The sequence below is a fragment of the Daucus carota genome, chromosome 6 (genome assembly GCF_001625215.2).
Source record: "Daucus carota subsp. sativus chromosome 6, DH1 v3.0, whole genome shotgun sequence".
Classification (NCBI taxonomy): domain Eukaryota; kingdom Viridiplantae; phylum Streptophyta; class Magnoliopsida; order Apiales; family Apiaceae; genus Daucus; species Daucus carota.
Window position 1 is genome coordinate 3,404,613 of NC_030386.2, and position 24,563 is coordinate 3,429,175.

The 24,563-nt window shown below is 34.2% G+C and overlaps 3 protein-coding genes across 3 annotated transcripts; 2 read left to right on the plus strand and 1 right to left on the minus strand.

The window, feature by feature from the left end:
- Positions 1–6,745, plus strand: LOC108192930 (uncharacterized). The gene is made up of 10 exons (XM_017359467.2): positions 1–464; positions 1,222–1,299; positions 2,291–2,642; positions 2,744–2,970; positions 3,118–3,220; positions 4,259–4,359; positions 4,436–4,610; positions 5,667–5,837; positions 5,979–6,079; positions 6,196–6,745. Exons 1-10 carry the CDS (start codon positions 147–149, stop codon positions 6,253–6,255), a joined length of 1,686 nt encoding a protein of 561 aa, XP_017214956.1. The 5' UTR covers positions 1–146; the 3' UTR covers positions 6,256–6,745.
- Positions 6,746–7,506: 761 nt separating this feature from the next.
- LOC108224823 (uncharacterized) lies at positions 7,507–10,101 on the minus strand. The gene is made up of 5 exons (XM_017399554.2): positions 9,370–10,101; positions 8,503–8,658; positions 8,260–8,358; positions 8,022–8,171; positions 7,507–7,854 (listed from the first exon to the last, which is right to left on the minus strand). Exons 1-5 carry the CDS (start codon positions 9,805–9,807, stop codon positions 7,720–7,722), a joined length of 978 nt encoding a protein of 325 aa, XP_017255043.1. The 5' UTR covers positions 9,808–10,101; the 3' UTR covers positions 7,507–7,719.
- A 9,632-nt stretch (positions 10,102–19,733) lies between these two features.
- Positions 19,734–23,579, plus strand: LOC108225563 (uncharacterized). Its single transcript, XM_017400456.2, has 2 exons — positions 19,734–19,996; positions 23,065–23,579. Exons 1-2 carry the CDS (start codon positions 19,777–19,779, stop codon positions 23,346–23,348), a joined length of 504 nt encoding a protein of 167 aa, XP_017255945.1. The 5' UTR covers positions 19,734–19,776; the 3' UTR covers positions 23,349–23,579.
- The last annotated feature ends 984 nt before the right edge of the window (positions 23,580–24,563 follow it).

A 24,563-nucleotide genomic window follows, 5' to 3' on the forward strand; every position in this document is an offset into this window, starting at 1 on the left:
ACCCGACCCCTTGTGTACACAGTGACCATCCTAAAAGTCTAATTGTACAGCCTAATCCAACGGATTTGGGCATAACCACCCCAATTATTACACAACCACACCTATACCTAAAAAACGTAGAAGAGGCATTGACAAATGTTGTTTGAATGAGATTGAATGTATACACAAAGACTATGATCCGTTCAGCTACGTTGTTTCACAATACCACCCCTACTGCAGCTACTTGTTTCTATCCGGGTCGACCCGAGTTGTCATTTACCCGACCCGACTCGTACAGGTGGCCACGAGTGAGGCTTGTTAGACGTGGGTGTGTCGCGTCGCAGAGGATCTATGGGACCAATGCTTCGCCGGAGACACTCGTCGCCGATTTGCCGGAGATTTGTACGGCCGATGAGCTTCACTATGTGTCGGTTCATAACTCGGATTGGCGGCTCGCGCTCTGGCGTTACAAAGCTTCTCCTCAGGTATGAGAGAGAGAGAGAGGGAGAGAGACGGAGAGAGAGATTGAGCTAGAGAGAGAGGAAGAGAGAGAGACAATGAGAGAAAGACGGAGAGAGAGATGGAGCTAGAGAGATGGGGGGAGAGAGAGAGAGAAAGGAAGGGGAAATTTAGCATTTGTTTGTGCTTTGAGATTTGACTTGATTAGTATGCAAGCATATGTTCGCGAATCGCGTGTGTGTTTGCAAATGATAATTAGTAATGCACTGGATTGAAATGATTGGATATATTGTGCAACGCTTTCGTAATTTAAGTTACAGTTGAGATGTCTGAGATAATGGCAACAATTATAAGCTGTTGGTAGTGTGTTGAGGGAATAATAGAAGTAGCAATTCTAAGCATGTTTTCGAGTATATTTGTGAACATTTTAGATGATAGAAAGATGAAGTGATGAGCTTCTGGTTCTAGGCTACTTTACAACAATTTGCATTGCTATAAAGGAGTGATTAAAGAGAAGGAAAAACTTGCATTGTAGAAATACTGGGATACACATTACTAATTATTATTCATAGTTGCATTCATTCTAATGTTTGTGTAGGTGTATACTCGGATGTCGAATGAAAAACACTAACATTTGAAATGGATGTGTTATTATTTTTCTTGGTGACGAGGAGATTATAGGCTAGACTTGAATGTGAATCATGCTTATGTGTTTGTATAAAATTATTCAATTATCGTAATATGCGTATAACTATAACTAAGTTTTAATTTGTCGATTTGCAGGCAACACCAAGAAACCATCCTCTGCTGCTCTTGTCAGGAGTTGGGACAAATGCGATTGGATATGATCTAGCTCCTGGTGTAAGCTATTTGATTTACCGCATTACTTACATAGTCTAATATTTATTTTTTCTGTCGCTGCATTATGTATGCATGGTGTTTAGTTTTGCTATTATATTGATTCTTACTAAGAGATCTTAAGCCAACCAATGCTGCATAGTTTTACACATTAACACCTTGAACGTATTGGCAAAGCTGCGAGCTGTAGCTTTATGGTGTAAAAGTGGCCTTTCTATTCATTCTTTCACTGGAAGGTCTTATATGCATGTGATCTTACCTTAATTTATATCTTGATCATAAATCATCGTTGGATAGTAAACGATAATATTTTCAAAGCATTCTTAATTTTGTCATACTTCCTCTGCACCGCAATTTCTGTTTGGTTGAGTCTACCAACTATGACTAGTCTTTTCCTTTATTTGGTCTAGGCAATATCCTTTGTTATGCATCTAATGTTATTGCCTTGAATACCGTACTTTTGACTTGCAGTACAATGGCACCCCTAAATCGTAGGGCCATGTGATTAATTTTGATGTTACTTTCTTATATTTGTGAAGGAAACCTCCTTATTTATTACAAATTTTGGTGCCTCTTATACATAAGCTTCAGAGAAAGAGTACAACATATGTAATTACTATGATATTAATCTTTTCAATTACTATAATGAGGATTTACCTTACTTTCTGTAATGTTTACCAACTGCTTGAACTCATTACCACCAAGAGATTAATAGTTTGTTAACTAGTCAATATTAAAATAAACGCTGACCAATCACTTGCTCAGTAGTGATATGTCCTTGTTCAATTATTTTTTTTCCCAAATTAAAGGGTTTTTTAGAATACTTTTTGCCACAAACTTGCAAGTTAAACCCGGATATACGCTGTCTTAATATGTCGATCTATACTTAATACTTTATGAATTTTTGGTGTTGCTATGATTTACATCTTTATTAATGTGATTCCTTGTGCATATATTCTAAGGGCTTTTGTTAAAAATAATGAACTGGTTGCAGTCCTCATTTGCACGTTATATGTCCAGCCAAGGATTTGATACCTGGATTCTTGAATTTCGTGGTGCTGGGTTGAGTGCAGCTATCACTCAAAATGAGATAAAACAGGAAGTTGATGTGGTGTCTGGGCAAATTGATTCAATAAAGACCAAAATAAATGGTAAAAATTTTGAGGAGAAGAAGTCAGAAGCAACGGCTGACACTGCACAGTCACAAGTCGGCCCTAATCCTTTGGCACAGTCTGAAGTCTCCTCTGGCAGCAAAATCAGTGAAGCAGATGAATCTCAGTTTTTGACATACTTCACTGAAAATTTTATGGCTTTATCTGAAAGACTGTCTAGCCTACTGAATGAAGGTTAACAATGGATCAACCTAGCTAAAGTTTTTATTTACTATTCAAAAGTACAATTTATCCACCAAGTATATACATAATGATGCTTAAATACAAATTCTTAGGATTTTCCGAAATGAAGCAGAGTTATGCTCTTGTTGGACAAATCCGGGATTTAAGTCAAAGGCTGCTAAATATAATTGAAGAAGGCCAGCGATCTGTTTCTCCCCAATTCGTTGACTTGGTAGCGAGATATTCCACTACAGTAGAAGACTTCCGGAAACAGCTTGATCTTATGGCAAAATATAATTGGGACTTTGATCATTATCTGGAGGAGGATGTGCCAGCTGCAGTAAGTGGGCTTATATAAGTCTTATATATTTGCATCTATATATTTTATCTGTATAATCTCCTGTTCTACAATTGTAAATTCCAATATAAGCTTCTTAATTCTATTTTCTTTTAATAAAAGCTTCTAAATTTTCTTTTTTTAACAAAGATGGAGTATGTGAGGAGACAATGCAAACCAACAGACGGCAAGTTACTTGCCATTGGCCACTCCATGGGGGGTATTTTGCTGTATGCAATGCTTTCAAAAAATGGTACATAAACTATCATCTTTATTTTTTCAAATTGCAACACAATTTTATATTCTCAAGTTTACTGTTGTGTATTCTATGTCTGACAGTTCTTCTCCCTAAAATTGCCACAACCTTCCCTCTTTTGCAAGTATCTTTCTTGTAGAATTTCCTCATGAAGAAAAATGAATTCATTTGTGCAAGTCAGAGACTGAAACGTACCTCGACTTTTATAACATAAAGTTTTATGTAATGTATTTAACATTATAAAAAATTATTTGATATGAAATTTGTTTATGATATATATTAGATAAGTACAAACTGTTTAATATTTATCATCAGTTTAAAAAGTGTAAATGAGATAAAGTTATATCCTTCTTACTCGCGATGCCTTGATTTGACTTTAAGTATTGTGTAATGAAAAAGCAAAAGAAATTACTTACTTTGTTAATGTTATTAATGTTTAAAAAATTAGTCTATTTAGGAGTAGCAGTTTTACCTTCTATTTTTTTTTAATATTTTTAATTTTGATAAAATTTAACTAAATAAAAAATTAATTCATTAGATATCCTATCTATAATTTAAAATAGATTTAGTTTCATTTAATATTTTTAAAACACTATATTATAAAAAAATTGATTTCTATTCAAATAATTATATAAAAATACTAATAAAGAGAATTTATACTATTTTTACCGAATGATATGTTATTATTAATTTGAAGTAAAAACAAAATTTATATATTTTTTAGATCTGCAGTGAGCAGTGGCACCCCCGGATACATGTATGTACCTCTAGCCTGTGCATGTAACTTTATCAACATAATTTAAATTGGCTGGTAAACTTAGCAGTCCGAAAACTGATGTTGGTAAAAAGAATCTTACTAAAAAATGATACACATATAACTGACAATATATCTTAGAGGATGTACAATGTGCTTAGAAATTTATATAGTAATGAAAAATTGAAATACAATATTTGAACTTTGATTGTTAGTATCAAAAGGCATAATGTACTGCCTTTTCAGCAAAGCTTTTGTGTGATAGATATTTTTATTGCAAGGTTGCCAGGGACAGGATTCTTACTTGGCATCAATCATTACACTTGGGTCATCACTTGACTACACTACATCAGAGTCTTCATTAAAACTGCTCTTACCCCTGGTATATTACATTTTCCCATCTAAGGTGTTTTGGACTTGGTAATGTGAAGAATTAATCTGATGTGATGTATCTACAGGTCGATCCTGCTCAGGCTTTAAATGTTCCAGTTGTTCCTCTGGGTGCATTGCTTGCAGCAGCTTATCCACTTGCTTTCCGGCCTCCTTATGTATTGTCTTGGTTAAATCCTTTGATCACCGCACAGGAAACTATGCAACCAGAACTGATGGAGAAGTTTGTCTTAAATAACTTTTGTAAGTGCAGATATATTTCTACCCCCTGATTTCATATTAATATGGTGAAGAATAAATTCTGTTATGAAACCATGTAGAAGTGCGTATGAAAGAGATGCTTTCTGCTACCTTGACCTTTATTAGAATTTTTCTTGTAAGCCTCTTGGAAAATTTGTAGAATTACTGTTGAACTGTTTTAGACATTCATGAAATACATGGAATGATGCATAGTTATTATAATTTGCTGCAGCCTTGTTCAGTACTGAGTGTAGATAGTAGGCAATTGCTTCGACATTCCTAAATATTATTATTCTTGTGCTTTACTGCTAGATATCAGTGTCAATAAGTGTTCTGGTCTGTATTATGTACATAATTTAGTATGGATGTAGTATATTTAAAGTCAACATGATTAATTATCATTTAAAGATCGCGAAAAATTTTCAAGCTCCAAAAGTGAAGCTGCTATGCAGTTGGTTGTTGTCACAATATTAAATATTAGAGCATGTATAAAATATATATAATATATGTTACGTTCTCTGGAAGCTAACAAATTTATATGCTACATGTCTAAGGTCTCAAAACCATTGAAGTTACAGCCACTGATTCATTTGTAACTTTGTATAGATAGTGTTACTATGAAAAATTAATTATATGAAAGAATAGTAGTTCCCCATTTTTCAGTTCTTACCACCCAAGATGAATGTAAAAGATTATCAATCAGGGTGATAAAGACTGCAAAAGAACAATTCATACAATTTCATGATTCTGGATATGGAGGTTAACAGGTTGTCCAGTAAAGAATACTTGCTTCTTAGATAGAGAGTGAAAGGCCTTCCTATTGCATTATGTATCCTTTTTTTTTTTTTTTTTGGTTAGTGGTAACGAGGGCTGAAGTTGGGGGAATATCCTATGCAACAAATTTGTGTTTTTGGTTTATGATGTTCAAGATAGTCCAACTCCGTCCATCGGTCTATCGTGTTTTCTACACTTGTATACTGTTTGCTGTCTAATTTGAAGTAGGATGTAGATCAAGTAAACCTACTTACTCGGTCTTTCATTCCATCATTACTTGATCAGGTACAGTTCCTGCCAAGCTTCTGTATCAGCTCACTTCAGCCTTCCAAGATGGCGGACTTTGCGACAGGACTGGGAAGTTTTTTTACAAAGATCACCTCCACAAAATTGATATACCCGTTTTAGCAATTGCTGGAGACAAAGACTTGATATGTCCACCTGAAGCAGTACATGGTAAACATCAGTTGCTTTAGTTACTGCATATATGCTTTAGTCTTCTGGCTTCATTTCTATGTACCAGACCTTGTTTATGGAAGGCTTCAGTAACAATATTTTGAAGTGGTGTTCCCTTTTCTGGTGCCAATCATTGAGCAGAAACTATTAAGCTGGTTCCCGAGCATCTTGTTGATTTCAAAGTGTTTGGTAGACAAGAAGGCCCACATTATGCCCACTATGATCTAGTGGGAGGTCCTCTGGTATGTTGCTACATCTCATGGTGTGTATGTGTTGGCAAATTAGTGCTCTTACTATGTAAAATAATTGAACACAATATTGATATAGGTTAATAACTATTGCTTCTCTTTAAATGTAGGCGCCAGATCATATATATCCGGTTATAATTGATTTTCTGAGTCGCCATGACCAGATCTGACTCCCAATCAACGGAATGTATCTACATATCTAATTCCTCCCAATGAAAAAGTCTTGACAACTACTATATGCTTCTGTCCCTGAAAAAAGATTGAAGCCATCTCTGTATATGATGTGTTGTGATTTGTGAAGGCTTTTATCATCAGATACTGACTAGCATTCTATCGGAAGTTCTACCTGGCATGAGGGACTGGTGCAAGTAAAAGGTTATCACATCAAAGGATACTATAGGAGAGAGGTCATTATATAATACATATATATATGTGGAGTAATTATGTACATGCATGTATATCACCTTCATGGCCAATTTTGTGAAAAGCAGATTCAAGTTCTTGCATACAAAACCTCCAATAGATCAAGATACTTGTAAAAACTCTTTTTCAGAAATAGATATGTAGAATCCTTGACGCATTTGTTCATGATTTGGCATCTTGTACAGTGTGGAACACTGGGAGCAAATTGTAGGTGCAAATTATTATTTTCTTTCTTTCCTTTTTTTTTTTTGGGGTAAAATTTCAGCAGATTCGTTGCAGCTTTATTTTTATTAGATCTGCTTAAAGTTTGAGAGAAGTTATATCTGTTGCTGACCATGAGGTTGTCGTACCAGAATACAACACTGCAGTTAATTTATATTCAGAACATGCCTGGAATTCACTTATATTTTGATCTGCCTGAGTCTCCTTGCTGATCGCGAAGGTGGGGTTATTTATATATCCATGACTAGGGGTGTAATTGAGCCGAGCCGAGTCGAACACTGCCTGGCTCGGCTCGAGCTCCTTTGGAAAGTTCGGGGCTCGAGCTCGAGTTCGACCGATCCTTCAATTTTAAGTTCGAAGCTCGGCTCGTAAACAGTTCGATAAGCTCGAGTTCGGCTCGAAAGCTCGAATCGAGTCACTAAATATTGACAAACACTCGAAATATTATCGGTTTGGCTCGAGTTTGATTCGATTAAATATATGAATTATAAATAAAATATTAAATATATTTGTAATAATATATGTATAATAAAAAAATTAAAAAATAGTAGAGGCTTGATAAGACTCGCGAACTTTACGAGCCAAGTAATTTGAAGCTCGAGCTTGGCTCGGTAAAACATCCAAATAGCTCGAGCTCGAGTTCGGCTCGATTATTACCGAATCAAATTCAAATATTTTACGAGCCGAGCTCGAGTAGCTCACGAACAGTTTGGTTTGTTTACATCCCATTCCATGACCGAATCTGTGATTGCGAAGATATTGGTAAAGCTTGTAGATAATTCTAACCAAGTCCAAGAACATTCATTCAAATTTCAAGAACTGTGGTCTGTCAATCACTGAAAGAAACGCTACAGACGTTCAAACAACACAATAACGATATTTTTTTCGGCCTGTAATATGAAATATAAGTGAAACAATCAAACATATATGGTAAGCAACAATTTGCAGAACACCAGAGCAGCTGTAGAATGTAATGAGTTATGTGTAGTCTATTGTTGAGATGCAATTGCAGTTTTACAGATGGGGCAAGCATTTTTCTTTGCAAGCCAACTCTTTATGCACTGTATGTGAAATGAGTGTCTGCAGTCCAGCTTTCCCATTTCATCTTCTGCTGTGTATTCCTCCTGAAAGAACCAAATATTTTCGTTATCACATCAATTACAAGTTTCTATACTGCAAACAACATATACTGTGAAACTGGGAACTTTTTCATTAAAATGATGAAGAACTTGTTTCCATACTTTCGAGTCGGGTATACCTGAAGTATGTTTGGTTTATTCTAGTTACTAACCTGACAGATACTGCACTTCCGGTCTGTGGAGATATCAGAGGACAACTCATCTACAGGCGATAGCTTAGTTTTCCTGAGAGACCGAACAATCTCATCTTCTCTTAATCCAGTACTAACATACCCGATTCTATCACCAAGGTCGAGCAATTCCTATTTGCAGGAAAAGGTATCAAAAGCTTTAAGGACATGCATCTATAACTCTTATGTACACAAACACTTCCAAGGTAAACTGGCTCACCTCGTATGACATGCTATCGACATCAAGTCTCAAGTCCCTGTATCGGTCAAGTCTACTAGGCCTTCCTCCCATCAGCAAACTACTTTGAAGCATAACTATCTGCAGATAGAGTGAGTTTGAGAATTTAACAATATACTAGCACAAAAATGAAATATAATTGACAATTCTTTCAAGGTAATTTTTTTGAACTTTGCAGAGGAGCATGAGTGAGCTTTAAAAGAGCGTAAATGATTCTGGATATACCTCTGCAAGCCCTTCTGGAGAAGGATGTCGAACATGGCGCTGAGGACGGGAACTAAATACACTTAAACGAGGTCGTGACATGCCCTGATCAAGATCAGCATCGAAAAAGGAAATAGCTTCATGATTTACCCTTCTTCTCCCACCAAAAGACGATCGCTGTCAAAACACAAGTCTAAAAATTTAAAACAGTAGAAAAACTGAAACACAGAAAAATGGAAAGGCATGCTGAAGCAATGAATACTCTCCTTTGAGATGGATAGACAACAACTTTGAGATGATCATACAAATGGAAGTAGGGAGCTCACACTAGTTAGGACAATAACTAGTAGATTACCAAAGCCTTATTTGTGTACAAAGTACAAGCAAAGCATGATTAATTCATTTTATATTATAACTTTGAGTGCTAAATAATGAATATAATCAGAACTTATTAGAAAGAAATGTTCTGTACTGCAACCAAAGGAAAGTATCAACTGAGGATATTCAAACTTTGCAGAAAGATACCTCTATTCCCATTTCCCACCTTCAATAAAATAAAGTCCTTCACAATAATAAAATTTTAAACGCATTTCTAAATCTATATCAACTAACAAAGAAAAATGAAATTCAACTGGAAAAATTATAATCACCAATTACATGTAACACATAATAATACTTCACACATAATAATACTTCATAGTGAAGATCAACTATTGAAATCATAGGCAGGAACGGATTTAGCAAGAGGCATGTGTCCTCCTCTAAAATTTTATTTTAATACTTTTTCACCATTAAAAATTAAATAAATTTATTTAGATACCCCTGTCGGCATAAAATTTAAAAATTTTCCCGAAAATTTATTTGATGCTCAGAGAAAAATAAGTATACCTCTCTCTGATTCATCCTTACACCATCAACTTTCCCTCTCCCAGAAGCAGGCCTTCTAGACACAACACAGTCAACAGAAGCAGCAGCATCAGCACCAAACCCAATCCCAGGGCCACACCAAACATCAGGATCAACCACACAAGTTGATGAAGCTGCCAATGAGTTTCCATGAGCCATTGCAACACCTTGGAAAGGCCCTTTACTTCTCTTCTGCTGCAGACTCCTCTGCTTCTTCTTTTTCACTTTCTTTGCATCCCAGCTTGCTGAGGTTTTGATCACTGCTGGCACTGCTACTTGAGGTGATACAGCACAGCCTAAGCCTCTGAATGTTGCTGAAGTAAAATTCTTTTTCTTGGTTGATGGGATTTTTAAGGTGCTTGGATCTGTATCTAACATGGGCTGCTTCTTGGGTCTTCTGTATTTATTATTTTCTGCCATTGTTGAAGTTTCTGCAACTATAATTCAAATAAAAATTAAAAGTGAAAATTCTTCAAGAAAAGTGGTTTCTTGGATAAATTTACATTAAAATTTAGGTTTTTAAGATTTGAAAGAATCAAGAAATGAAGAGGAATGGAGAAAGATTTAATTTTTTTGAGATGGTGAAGAGATGAAAATGATGAGTAATATATTTGTAGTTTATATAGAATGGTTATTACATTGAGTTGGTTAGGTAGGCCTATGTTTTGTCTTCATGTTGGTGGAACAGGGGTGAAAATCTGACCACAGAGTCATGTTTACAATGTTTAAAGAAGACATGATTTTTGAGTACTGAGACACTGAAATTTGCAAGCCTTTTGCTTTAATTTAATTTGATGCCATTGCTTTGTAAATAAAGTAAACACCAATAGTAACTTAAACATACCAAAGCAAAAGTACATATTGTGCCTTTCTTGCATTGTAAAACTTTCACATACCTTCTTGTTGGTTTTATAACTCCGTCACGGTCACAAACGATTGTCGCATCATATCATATTACAGTTGATACACATACCTTCTTGTTTAATGCTCATGTCTCATATATAAATCAATGTTGCATCATAAAAATATATTATTATATCATACAAAAATTAACAAGCGCGGTATGATATGCTACTACAATCATTTGTCGGGAAATCGGATCTCGACAACCCTTTACATTAATAAAACAGTTGCAGTAAGTTTCAACAGACATTGCTTTTCTGATTTTTCTCATTTGTACCTCCATGTATAAAGTTATGAACTCAGTACTATCCAGCTGTCTTTCTCTTTTTTTCTTTCTATTGACATGATGAGAGTTGTTTAAGGTGACAGCAACTGTTTTGTCTATTAATAGTCAGATTTTGTGGTGTATACTGCAGAGTATGTTTAGATATTAGATAAAACTAGTACTTTGAGTGAAGGGTCTAAATGAGATAGGAAAATTTAAATGGTCAAAAACTCTCTTACAGTACTTGTGAGTTGCAGGATAGTCTCAGAAAGTAACACATGTTCTAAAGAAATAATATGTGAATCATGTGAGACTTCATTATCACCATTTAAATATATTTGAGGTCATGTACATACAATGATATACACAATTTATTCTAGATTTTCAGACTGTTTGACTTATGAAAAAAATAATAATTTCAGTTATAAGTTGATGTCAGAGTTAGGTGATATTTGTGTAATAATAAATGAAAAAAAAAATTAATGATTATTATATTAAATAGTATTCTCTTCGCACCCTTCACAATTGTTTATACAATTTTTGAACTTTTTCACAATATATAAACAAGATAATTTTATATAATAGTTTTTTGTAATTTTTATGTTATGCAGAATTCGAACTTTAAAATTATATATAAAACAAAACAAAAATATTTAATTTGATAAATATGGGAAGGGGGTAATAGTTGTTACAGTTGACAACACAAGTAACCTAATCATCAAGTTGTTAAAATGTCAAGAGTGACAGCTAGAGTGTATTAGTATATTGCATATGAAACAAAACTAATTATTTAAACCAACTCAGCAGTTTTATGATGTGTTGTTAATCAGCTCTTATGAATGGAAGATAGTGAAGTAAGAATCCAAGAAGAGAAAAGGACTTGGCTTAATTGCTTTGCTTGTACTCATACTTGATAAACTTATGTTCTTTGTATTTTAATCATTTTGTGCATTAACAAAGGAAATACAGGGGTTAAATGACATAATAATAATTAAACTCACCTTCAAATTGTAACCGGGTCATTATACTCAAAAAGTTAGCAGTCGACTAATTACACTAATTAAATTTGTAATCAGGTTATTACACTGAAACTTATGTTACCAAGCATTGTTGTAGTATTATGACTTTGCTTTTGCTTTCAGTACTGCAGTTTTTAATGAAATGGTATTGAACTCTTATTTTGCACTTTTGAGTTAAATTTTAAGTTTTATTTTGATACCTTGTCCGCAAGAAATTTCATTTTTAAGTATAAAAAGTCAGTTTAAGAACTAAAAATATGTCTGTTCAATGTGCTTGTGTTTATTTTTATTTGTCTTGGTTATTGCAGAAAGGCATTCATTAATATCTGCTGCAGCTGCAACTTTCTCCCAATGAATACTTCCAAACTATTAGAACTGAATCCTAAACATATATTTACATAATATTGCATTGGCACAAGACAATAAACAGGGAATTGAATGATATAACTGATGCAGCTAAAAGGATCCGGTTATCTAGAAATTTTTCTGGTCTGTCTATGTTTGATAAGAGGCTGCAGTTCATTGCTGAAGTTTGTATCTTCCACAGCTAGTGTAGCATTTTAGATACACTTCAAAAAAATTGCAATGGTGTTTCATCTGTCTTGGTGTAGCTATTTGACCATCCTCTTTCTGGAAATGATTTATATTAGAGAGTGATGCACAATTTATACTTCTGGATGTATGAAACTTTTACATGAGCCTATAATTCACCACATGAATTTAAGATTTGTTCTCAAGTCTTGACGAATTTGTTTTCTTTCCCTAAGTTTCAATCTCTTGTTTTATTAAAAAGAACTAGCCTTTAACCCGTGCGAAGCACGGGCGGATATAGTATTCGTAATTTATTAATTATAATTTAAATTTTAACATCATCTTATTAGTATTTTAGTATTAATGAATTAGATTTTAACCAGATTATATTTACCAACTGATTACATTTTTTGGACGACTACGAATTATACCAATATCGATTTATTATAGTATAGTATATAAATAATATATACATTATATTTAAAAAAATAATGGTGGAGTTTTTTATCTTGTATTACATCACAAGTGTTTGTAATTTGAACGGTATAAAACTCTTTAATATCGTAAGAGTAAGAGAAGTACATGTCACCGACTTGTAGTTATCAAGAAGATGATCGAACCAATATTTTGTACGACTACAAATTAAACCTATGTTGACTTATTATATTATAGTATAGATGGCCGAGAGCAAACTAATCATGAATATTTAAAATGTAGGAACTTCCTTTAATATATGTTTAATGCATATTAAATGACTTTGGATATACTCGTCATCTGCATATACTTGCGGTAATCGATTTATCGGTCATTGTTATACTCACTTGTTAGGATCACATCCACTATAAATTGACGTTAATCAAACACCATAACAAGCACAAAAGTGAGAACACAAACAATTAACGTGAAAACCCCTCGAGGGAGTGTAAAACCACCAATCCACTATACACGAATGTATTACAAGATTGGAGTCGCTTCCTCACTCAACACTCTTGAATACAAACCCCTCAACTTGATGACAAAAGTTCTCTTGTGTATCTCTCACACAACTCTCTAACTTTTGCAATACATAAAACTCCTACAAATAACTATATTTATAGGCACCCCAAATATTCTAATCCTAATCTACTTCAAATTCTATTTATGATAATTACCATCTTTTCCTATCTTGGATAGAAATCCTTCTATAATTAATATTCTACCAAGAATCGGTTTACCCCAATTATCATAAATAAAATACCTTCTCAGATTAGGATTCTTGACTTAATTAGGAATTCGGGACGGAACCCAACAAATCCTCCCTCGGCTCGAATTCCCTAAAACTTCAACTGAATCCGAGAATCTCACCTTTTTCTCGGTCTTCATCTTCGTTGCTCCATCATCTAAACAATAGATGTTCTTCTTATTCGTCACCCCTTGTAGAATCAAGCTTTTTCCTAATACACCTTGCAACTTCGCCCTTGTCCAACGAATCTGTACCCTCGTGATGCCAACACGCTCAAAGACAACACATTCTTTGACGCATCTGGTACATATCTCACATTGAGAGCTTTCTTGATTGTACCATCATGGAATTTAAGACAAACAGTTCCAAAGCCTTGAACCTTCATCTTCACATCATTCCCCACAATGATATTACCAAGATATTCATCCGTGCATAAAGTCTCAAACATCGCTCGATCCCTACATATGTGCATGGAAGCCACAGAATCCATCACCCAATCTGATTTATTCATCACCGAATCAATAATGGCATCATCATTCTCCACCAAAAACTCTCCATCCTCGATCACATGTGTAGAGTGCGCATCTTCAACTATGTTCTTTCCCTTCATCTCTTTAAAGGATCTCAAGTCTTCTTTAAAGTTCAGATGGAACATCTGCATATGATCCATTTCACCATAATAATAGCACTCAACAGTGCTCATATCCTTCTTACTCGGCCGAGATTTACTTCTTCCTTGTGGGTCATTGCGCGCATGACTCCTCCCTCTTTCAGCACTTTGGACAGCTAAAATCGTCTCATCACATTGAGAAACAGCATCCTTTGTCATCCTCTCATTATCTCTTAGCGTTGTTAACACATCATCAAGCGTAAGAGATGTCCTCCCCACTAACAACGTTTGCTTAAAATATTTGAAAGACTTCGGTAATAATGACAACATCAACATATCTTATTCCTCGTCTTTCATCGACTCATCAACATTAGCTAGATGACATACCAGCTGATTAAAACAACTAATGTGATCATGGAGATTACCTTCTTCATCCAGTTTTAATGAGTACAACTCCATCTTCAAATTAAGTCGGTTGGTCAACGACTTCGAAGCGTATATGCTTGCTAACTTGTCCCATATCTCCTTCGGTGTCGAATCCTTCAACACGTTATATCTCACTTCGGGTGCAAGTGCCAGCCAGATTGTACTCGCCGCTCTCTTCTGGATTTTAGCCCAATCTGTATCACTCATCTCTTTTGGCTTCGTCTTCTCCAAGGCATCATCAAGTCCTTGTTGAATTAACACATTTTTGACGGTTAATTGCCACATAGTGAAATCCGTCTTCCCATCATACTTGGGTGCATCAATCCTCAATGATTTCAGATCCTCCATCAAGCCAATAAAATCAACTCAAGACCAACTAACAACGCAAACAGCCTACTTCGTGATTGCCTCCTCCTTAACGTCGAATCTAATCCTCGAACCTGAGCTCTTGATACCAGATTGTTAGGATCGCATCCACTATAGATTGGCGTTAATCAAACACAATAACAAGCACGAAAGTAAGAACACAAACAATTAACGTGGAAACCCCTCAAGAGAGGGTAAAACCACCAATTTATTATATATGAATGTATTACAAGATTGGAGTCGTTCCCTCACTCAACACTCTTGAATACAAACCCCTCGACTTGATCACAAAAGTTTCTTGTGTATCTCTCACACAACTCTCTAACTTTTGCAATACATAAAACTCCTACAAATAACTATATTTATAGGCACCCCAAATATTCTAATCCTAATCGACTTCAAATTCTATTTATGATAATTACCATCTTTTCCTATCTTGGATAGAAATCCTTCTATAATTAATATTCTACCAAGAATCAGATTACCCTAGTTATCATAAATAAAATACCTTCTCAGATTAGGATTCTTGACTTAATTAGGAATTCGGGAGGGAACCCAACATGTTGATCACCCATTCAAGATTCAATTGATGAAAATAAGGTCACCACTTTCTAGAAACTTCCTCCTCTTGCATTAACCATTCGGTTGTTCCCGAGCCTCATACTCGTTCTCATTCACCAACATGAACCCTTCCCCAATATAGCCTAATTCCATGTCCAAGTGTCATATTTCCCTTACTCGGTCAAAGAGTTTGTAAATTTTGACTGGGCGCTCATTTGTGACTGTTCCATCCTCTGTCAAAAACCTAGCCTATCTATACTCGCTAGCCATTACAAACCTTTTTCAAGGACCATATTCTTATCTTTGAAGCGCTAGTTTAGCTGTTCAATTATCCTGGGATGACGCTTGTCTATAAACCAATGACAATCCTCCCATTTCATAACTGCTTTCCCAGCCTCAGTTTCAGGTTTCATGTTATTTTTTATTTCCCCATAAGCTGCTTGGAAAACCTAGTAGTATTGTCCAAAGTTCATTTGCTATGTGGTTGCAATGATCTACCGTGCCCAATACCATCTCTATGATGCGCCTTCCATGGTTGTCGATGACTACCCCTACTCCAGTAGTGTTTTCGTTGTATAGCAGCTGAACATTGAGGACCACATGCACATTCACTCTGACAAATCTTGGGATCTGGAAAATCATGCTTGCTCCATGCTGAAACTATCTTTACAGGAGAAGATGTATATAAACTATTGGAGGGGAAAGGGGGTTAATATAGACCTTCATGATTAAACGAGCATGCCTTGTCATTTACCCAATGAATCCAAATTCAAACTCCCACCCTTCCATTGGCGCGGTTATATATAAGACTCCTTGAAAACGCGAAAGCAATTAATTTTGCTTGCTGGGTTTTAAAATTTGACACAACTTAACTCCTTTTAATTATTATTTTTTCTCTAATTTTTTTTTTGAACTGTGAAATAAGTGAGATATTTCTATTGAATAAGAATGATACATGCCATCTGTCAATTTATGTTAGAACCATCCATGCAATATTATTTTATTCCTTCTAGTACCTTGTTTGGTTAGCTCATGTGCTGCAATCAGGTTTTGCTCTAGGCGAGTAGCATAGTTTGATAGTCGAATTTTCTATCAACTTCCTGTAGTCGTGATCATTTATTAATTCTTTTATTCCTGCACGCTGACTTTGTAGCTCATTTACTAAATCTAGGCAATCCCTCATAATTTGCAAACTTCATTGAAGGGTAATTTGGTTGGAGAATGCCTTAGAAATAAAAATGATGGCCTTTCTCTCAGTTTTCACGGGAGATGTTGCTTTGGATGGTCCTGAAAACACAAATAAGAGGTTCCCATCCCCGTGTAGAATGCACCCTCTTATACCAGCTTTTGTATTGATTTAAGATGCTTTCCCCGAATCATCTGTATATGCAACAAATTCAACATTCCACCATACTAAATCTTCATACAGTCCTCTTTTCCTATGTAACGAACCTGCTCCAACGGGATTAATTAACCAAGTACTGAATAACTCTTGGTCAAATGATAGCTTAACTTTCAACCATTAAAATGACTTGAATTTGATGAGCTCATATGTGGTTCTGAGAAGTTCCCACTTGTTGTTAAATAGGGCCGTTAATCGATACGGACTATGTGGTGTCTCGGCTTATATCTGGCTCGAAAATATAATACATGTCTCGTATCCGTTTCAAAAACGATCCAGACTTGGCGGAAAAATTAAGCCTAGTTAATATATGATCCCAGATATGAGCACTCACTCTTGTACACGCTCAGATTAGGTCTCATATATTTTTTCGTAATATGATCCTACCCGAATTAGAGATGCACAAAAGATCTGTTCGGGTCAGATCCAGACCGGGCCAAAAAAATCCGGATTTTTTTGAAACCAGATCGGGCCGGGCTTTTTTAAAAATCGGGCCGGGCCGGGCCGGGCTTTCCCAAAAATACTAGGCCTGGTTTAGTTATAAAAAGCCCGGATTTTTCAAAAATCCGGATTTTATCTGGATTTTTTAGAAAATACTAGGTCTGTTTTAGGCCCTCGGACCGGGCCGGGCCAGACCGGGTTTTTTTCGGATCGGGTTTTTCAGATTTTTTTCCAGATCGGATCGGATCGGATTTCAGATTTCAGATTTTTTGAACATCTCTAACCCGAATACCCGAATATGATCCATGATTCATATTCAATTCGAACTCATATATAGATTATATTTTTAATCCATTACATTTGTAAATAAATAGTCATCATTTAATAAAATTTTGATATCTTATGTAAGTTTAAATCTTCATAAAATATAATTTATTCACTGTGATAATATTTATTATCTTCATATATATTTAATTAATTATATATACCTACATATAATTGTAAGTTTAAATTTAAAGTTATTAAATTGTATAATTTTATGTTTATTTAGATTAAATGATAATTATTTGAATAATTGAAATAAATAATATTATTTAATGTTAGTGGATTATATCCGACTCATATTCGGTGGATCATAAACTACCCACTTAAAAAATAGAAAATATGGTACTGGATCATATTCGGTTAAGATCTGGACCTCAATTACTCGAGATTGGTTTAAATCCGAATAAAATGATCAGCACCCAAATCTGGACAAATTAAAAATGATATGATCTGATACTCGAATAGAGGGGTACCCGTATCATTTTACTTTTTTTTTTTGAGAGAACCGTATCATTTTACTTGTTAAATATTAGTTTGTTTCTTCACAGCCACAGTAACGATAATGTCGAAGCCATAATTGTTCTCCACACTTTTGCCATAAGTTTGCCCTTAAAAATTGTCAATTTCTCCCAAAGATTACTCCCTAGTCTTTTTCTTTTAGCACCATTCAAAGATCACTAGTTAGCTATCATGTTCCATAATAATTTAGCCTTCAGACTGCTCCAAAATATATGATTAGTAGTTTCTACTATTCCTCTACGCTTCGGTATTTAACTCTTATATTCATACCAAGTTTGGAATACAATGTTTTTGTAGAAGGAAGAATATCAGACTCCAATTTCCCGTGGAAATTTTGGATCTTATGTAAAAATTTAAACTTCTGTATTGCTTTCTACTTTTCTGTGAATTGCAGATCCTGTACTCCTAATTGTTCTTGACAAATCTTTGAGGAGTAATCTACATTATTTAGCTTTCAAATCACCTTATTATTAGTGTTATATATTTTAATCCCTTCTTAATTTCCTCTAGTCCATTTGCATGATCTTGTTCCCATATTTTTAATGGTCTCAACCATTTATCCCTTATTGGTAGATTAATAATCCAACTTTTTTTTACTTTTTTAATACTCTTTCCTCTTTAAAGAGATAGCCTGTACAATATTTTAAATTTTTTATTTAGTGGACCATCAGATGTCTAATGATCCCCCAAAAAGAACTTTTTACTTTCATCTCCAACCCTTCACCAGAATTGTTGGATTGATACCAAACTTATCCTATAGGTTTCAGACTCTCCAATCTTTCATTATTTTTGATAATAATCTTTGGCCCATCCTCTGCTCAATTTCTTTATAACTGCTAAGTGAATATTTATCTATGATCACATTTCTCCAGAATTTGCTCATGTTTGAGTGCTATTTCCACCATCATTTACCTAGCATGACAATGTTTCTTCTGTCAATTCTTACTCGGCTAGACCACCTTTTTTCTTATATAGACATTCGACTCCATTTCATGAGAGATGTGATTTCTTATTTACCCGTGCCAATAAGTTGGAAGATTATTCACTATAGATTTTAGTAATGTTGATCTACCCGTCATTTTAAGACATTTTTCTTTCCAGCTTGCTATTACAAATTTTATTCAGTCAAGATGACCAGAATCCTTCTATTCGAGGGTTGGCTCCAATTGATGCTCCTACATAGGTGAATGGGAACTTACCTGGTGAGCATCCTAACAGACTATTCCACTCTTTTATGGTCTTCTAAAGTGAACTCTTAGAGACATTAATCTTTAGTTCTCAAGTAAGATAAATGCATTGTAGTATCCTTTTAAAAATTATGAATTAACAAATTTCAAAATGATATGAACTGAAAAATATTTTATAATAAATTTTTAAAATTTTTAATATCTTACATATTAATCCAAATTATGTTTGATAATATATCATATTCTAAATTCTAGATTTCAAATTACATAATATGAGTTGTCCTTTCAAATTCTAAGATCTATGCTAGTATTTGAATGTATTGACTTCCGAATGTGATCAAATTCAATTTTTTATTCAAATATGTGATTTACTCAAATATGAGATTTCAAAGAAACTTTGAGACACTATATTTCAGTATAATATTTTTTTGGAAAATAAGTATTAGTATAAAACTAAAAATTAGCTTAAGTTATGAATTTATGTACGATCAAAAATGAAAAATATTTTGTGAAAAAAAAAAGGAATAATTCTTTGATATTTAATTTTCCCCGGTTAAAATGGTTAATATAGACGAACAAAGCTGCAAAAACCCGAGTAAAACCCTCAAACACCATGAACAAGAACCTCCTAAAAGTTGCATCTTTAGCAATCTCCAATTGCAGGCTTCTATCATCACCTAAAATTATACACACACCTATACATACAGCTTCATCACACTTCTTGTATCTCAGATGCTTCACTTCTAAGAACATCAAAAGCCCAGATCAGCTTCCTTCTGAGTCGGGTTCGGGTCGAACCAAGAGCCCAGATGTTGAAGATTGTAGCAAAGAAGGTATTTTTATTGCTTTTTGTTGCATTTTTGTGAAGCCCTCTTGGTTGGTTTCTGTAAAAATGTGTCTTCTATTGTTTCTTGAAAATGGGTATTTGTTATGGGGATGATCTTGTTGTTATAAGTAAAGTGTTTGAGTTATGTGTGTGTATTTGGCATTCTCTTAGCTTGGTTCGTGTTTGTAAATGGGTCGATTTTATGTGGGTTTTATATCTACTAAATTTATTTAGAGTATGGGTAAAGGAATAAAAAACTGATCGAATTGTGTCCTGTCATTTTAGACCTTTTAGGTTGATTGGTGCCTGTAAATGGGTCGATTTTACGTCGTTCTAAAATATACTAAAATAGGTAGAGTAATCAAAAATTGATCGAGTCGTGTCGGTGATTTGAAAGCTTTGTTACTGTAAAATCGAGTATGTTCCAATCCTGTTCTAAGTCAAGACTCGAAGTAGACATTTTCACTCCTATGCTGTTGTTCTAAATAACTTTTAAAATGTTAGTAAGTTTGGGTACCATACAGAGTAAATACTGTGGCTTTGTGATTCTAGATGCAGTAGAAGACTGAACAAACACTTGGGACGGTTAGTCGATTAGATAGTTGAAACTGATAAGTTGATGCTTTGCAATTTACAGCATAACTTGTATGAGTAATTTGGGACTTACATTTTGTTTAAAAAAAGATAAAAAAATTTCTTTACTGCAAGGAACAAGCTGTTGTTACTTGTTAGAGACTAGGACAGTTGGTTAAAAGGAGATGAAAATGAGAAACTATTCATTAAATTAGAAAGATTCGTTGTGCAACAACACACATAGTAGTTAACTAATTGTGTTTAAAATCATGGATTATGCCTAGACTATATTCCCCATGGTCAGTGGCGGATTTAGAATTTTACCATGGAGGGGGCTTCATTAGTATTAAAAAAATTACTGAAGTTGAATCTTGCGGAAGGGGAGGGAAGAAGTGAAGCACTGAACTACTGAAGTCGAGCGGCAGAGCACTATCTTTTCCTTTTAATTCATTCACTTTACCAGCACCAGCGAGAGAGCAGTAGGTGTAGTGTAGTAGATTATTTAATCAATGGTTGGGCTTGCGATAAAAATGGACGGGTTCAAAATTATCGGGGTGGGCTCATTTATAAAAAATTCACAAATTTTAAAAAGAAAACTGAAGCTGTTATGGACTAGGGGTGGGCTGAAGCCCCCTGAGGACACCATATAAATCCACAACTGCCCATGATACAGAATATATCACCAACCTTATACTCTTATACAGCTCTCTTATCAAGTACAACCCTTTCACAGTAGTATAATGCAGTCCTGCCTAAAGTTCCACAGGACTCAAGTAACAATACAGTTATAGTTTGTGTTTATATTTTCTAAGGCAATGTAAACTTTGGGAGACAGACCCTCCAGTGCTCTTAATAAAGGTTATTCAGTTAGTTCTACTGATCTAGTATCGAATACTTTGCTTTGTTAATCATTTATAACTTCATATCCAGTTTAGTCATGCAACTGGTTACTTATCAATGTAAATTAGTATTCAATTTTATCAGATTGCCGTGCATTTTCACTTTGGATTAAAGGCAAGACACATAAAAAATATATTTATGATCAAATAATTATATATTTATATAATATGTTATTATATAATGTTTATAATGTTATATTAAATTTATTTTCACTTTGGGTACAAGGCAAGACACATAAAAATTATATTTATAATCTAATAATTATATATTTATATAATATGTTATTATATAATGTTTACAACGTTATATTGAATTGTATCTGGATATAAATTTATGTAAGGTAACTATTTTATGTATTTATTATAAATATCACATATTCGAGCATTTGAATATTAAAATAATAAAGATGCATTAATATGGAGTCAAATTCTGTTATATTTACCGAAAATATTACACGAATATCCTGGTTGGTACATCACACAACACTACATAATTGGCAATTCTACTTTAATGTCATATCTCTGGCTCTGTAGCAGTTCCTTCTCATGATGTCAGAAAATTTAAATTTCTGCAACTGTATCAAGTATATATATAAATCAAACCAACAAGGATTAAATATTGAAGTACCAATAGAGGTCATAGGCCCTACATTGGAGTACTTCAAATTACACTGAAGTAATATCTAGAAGAAGTATAATATAGCTAGCCAGGGGTGGAGTCACTCTGGTTACCGAGTAGGGCACCGCTCACTGTGAAATTCCGAGCTGAATAGCAGATAGTTTATATTTAAATGAAAATTTTACGTTATATATTGCTATTATTATTTCTAGAATATTGGCTTTGTAATTGCAGCTAAAGTGTATAGACTTTTTAACATTTATCTGAAATTCAAACTGTATTTAGATCTTAAGTTTCCTTTTCGCTGAATGAGTCTTATATTGAGTTGTAAGTATTATGTTATTAATACTTGATAAGAAGGCATCTGAAAATGTGAATTCAGTAATTGATGATGAGCCCAGATAGCCAGAAGTTCTCTCTTTTAAGCAAGTAAATTGGTGCAGGACAGATAGTAGAAACAGTGATATATGGAACAAAATGATATACAATAGAACTTGTGTGGAGTAACTGTAGAAAATCGTGAGAGAAACTATGGATCACAACACAAGAAGAGACTAACTTCTATATATCAAATATATTCGTCAGACATAATATGTGAAGATTACAATACTTATAAAGGGTATAGCAATCCCAATAGAAACTCCTGATGGACTAAGGCCAATCAGAATTTTTAATAATTTTTACATGTTGATAATCTACTAGCTCCACATAAACATATATGTAATATGTAAATATACTAATTTCTCTACTAAATGTTACTACTATAAACTAATTCCCCGTAAATAAGTATGTAGCATGTCACTTGCTTCAATGTTTCCCTTTTAAATGAGTCAATAATTATAGAACATTAGAACGCATTGTGCTCATGTATTCCTAACTTGCATATATGCCAATTCTTGCGTAATGCTATGTAGTATGTGGTTAACTCTTTAAAAAATTGCGTTTCTTTGTCGGTGCTGATTATATTCGGCATTGGTTTTGTAGTACTAAAAGCACAGATAGAAAGATATCTTGCGGGTGATGCAGAAGCAATACCTGACATATTCGAGGGGATTATGAGAAGAAAGTTAGCAGGAACACATGAAGAGTCGGATGATGAATTAATGCAAGACATTAGACAGATTCCAATTAATAGCGCCATGGACAAAGATGTCAGTGATGAAGACACAAGCGATGAAGACACAAGTGATGGGGATAGCAGTGATGCTGATAACATTGGTGCCATGACTCCCGACTCAGATGCAGATGAATTTTACAAGAGTGAGTAATCTAAAGCTAGTATAAACAACATTTGGTACTTTGAGTTGCTTACAGAACTCAGTAGTGGACTAGTGGCCTTCCATTTGCTGTTCTGCTGGAAATCCGGGTTAATGCCATTGTAGGTGCTTGATTTTATTGTTTTTTCTCAATTATATAAAAAAGCTGAGAGTGTACGAGGGGTTAGATTCATGATCATAAATCATGCACCGCACCTCCACCACCAAAATTACTCCTGTTAACTTCATTTTTTTTCCTTTATGGTCAGTTTGTCGCTGCAGTATGTGTATGTTGCTTCTTTTGTTGGCCAATTTCAACTAAATCAACAGATATCACCATAGATTTCACTTATTGGATCTGGATCTGCATATTCTACAATTTTTTGTCTAACAGTTTACGAAATCTAGTTGCCAGTATCAGTTTTATGAAGATTAATTATTACAATCATTTCAGGCGTCTCAAACCAAATTATCTTAAGACCGTTTTTAATCATTCGGCACTAAAATTTTAGAATTTTATTTTGTTGAGCAATTTATACTAATTTTTTTTATTAATAACTTTCTAAAAATAGTTTTAATATATAGACTATATAAGCAAAACTAGTGGGCACATAATGCATTTAGCTGAAACCTAAGTTATGCAAAATGTAAATAAATCTTTTTTCAATATGAAATATCTAAAATATCCTCGATTGACTAACGTAACGGTCAAAACATGAATGAAAGTGTCTGAAGGGTCCAAAGTGTGATGGCTTTTGAAGTTAAGGGATGCAAAATGTTTATCATAAAACTATTGGTTGCAAAGTGCATCTAGCTAAAATCAAAGAGGTGCAATGCATTTAACTCTAAATTATATTAAAAATTATCCAAAACATTATAATAAATAACATGCATACAAATTATAATGTGATCATGAATTAAAAAGAATAGCTACTTTATTTTGATGTTTGATTTTCTTTCTTTTCTTCTCACTTTTCTTCTTCTTCCTTTTTTGTTTTCATTTTGTTCAAGTTTGCAACAAAATTAAACTGGAAGATGGTGTAATATTTTTAGCCGGGACAAAATCAACCGGCCGTCTAAATAAGACAGTCGATTATGTCATTCTTCATAATACGACATCACGTCTCCGCTTCAACGCACACATCTGCCGTTTTTAAAGAAATAAAAAAAATCCAAAATTGAAAAATAAAGAGTCAAAACCGACGACACGGCTGGTTTGTTTTATAT

Coding starts and splice junctions, on each gene's coding strand:
- LOC108192930 (XM_017359467.2), top strand. CDS start 147: ATGAGATTGAATGTATACACAAAGACTATGATCCGTTCAGCTACGTTG. Junction 2,643..2,743: donor GTCTAGCCTACTGAATGAAG/GTTAACAATGGA, acceptor ACAAATTCTTAG/GATTTTCCGAAATGAAGCAG. Junction 6,080..6,195: donor ATCTAGTGGGAGGTCCTCTG/GTATGTTGCTAC, acceptor CTTTAAATGTAG/GCGCCAGATCATATATATCC.
- LOC108224823 (XM_017399554.2), bottom strand. CDS start 9,807: ATGGCAGAAAATAATAAATACAGAAGACCCAAGAAGCAGCCCATGTTA. Junction 8,659..9,369: donor TAAGGATGAATCAGAGAGAG/GTATACTTATTT, acceptor GTGTTTTGACAG/CGATCGTCTTTTGGTGGGAG. Junction 8,359..8,502: donor CTCCAGAAGGGCTTGCAGAG/GTATATCCAGAA, acceptor CTCTATCTGCAG/ATAGTTATGCTTCAAAGTAG.
- LOC108225563 (XM_017400456.2), top strand. CDS start 19,777: ATGAACAAGAACCTCCTAAAAGTTGCATCTTTAGCAATCTCCAATTGC. Junction 19,997..23,064: donor TGAAGATTGTAGCAAAGAAG/GTATTTTTATTG, acceptor TTGGTTTTGTAG/TACTAAAAGCACAGATAGAA.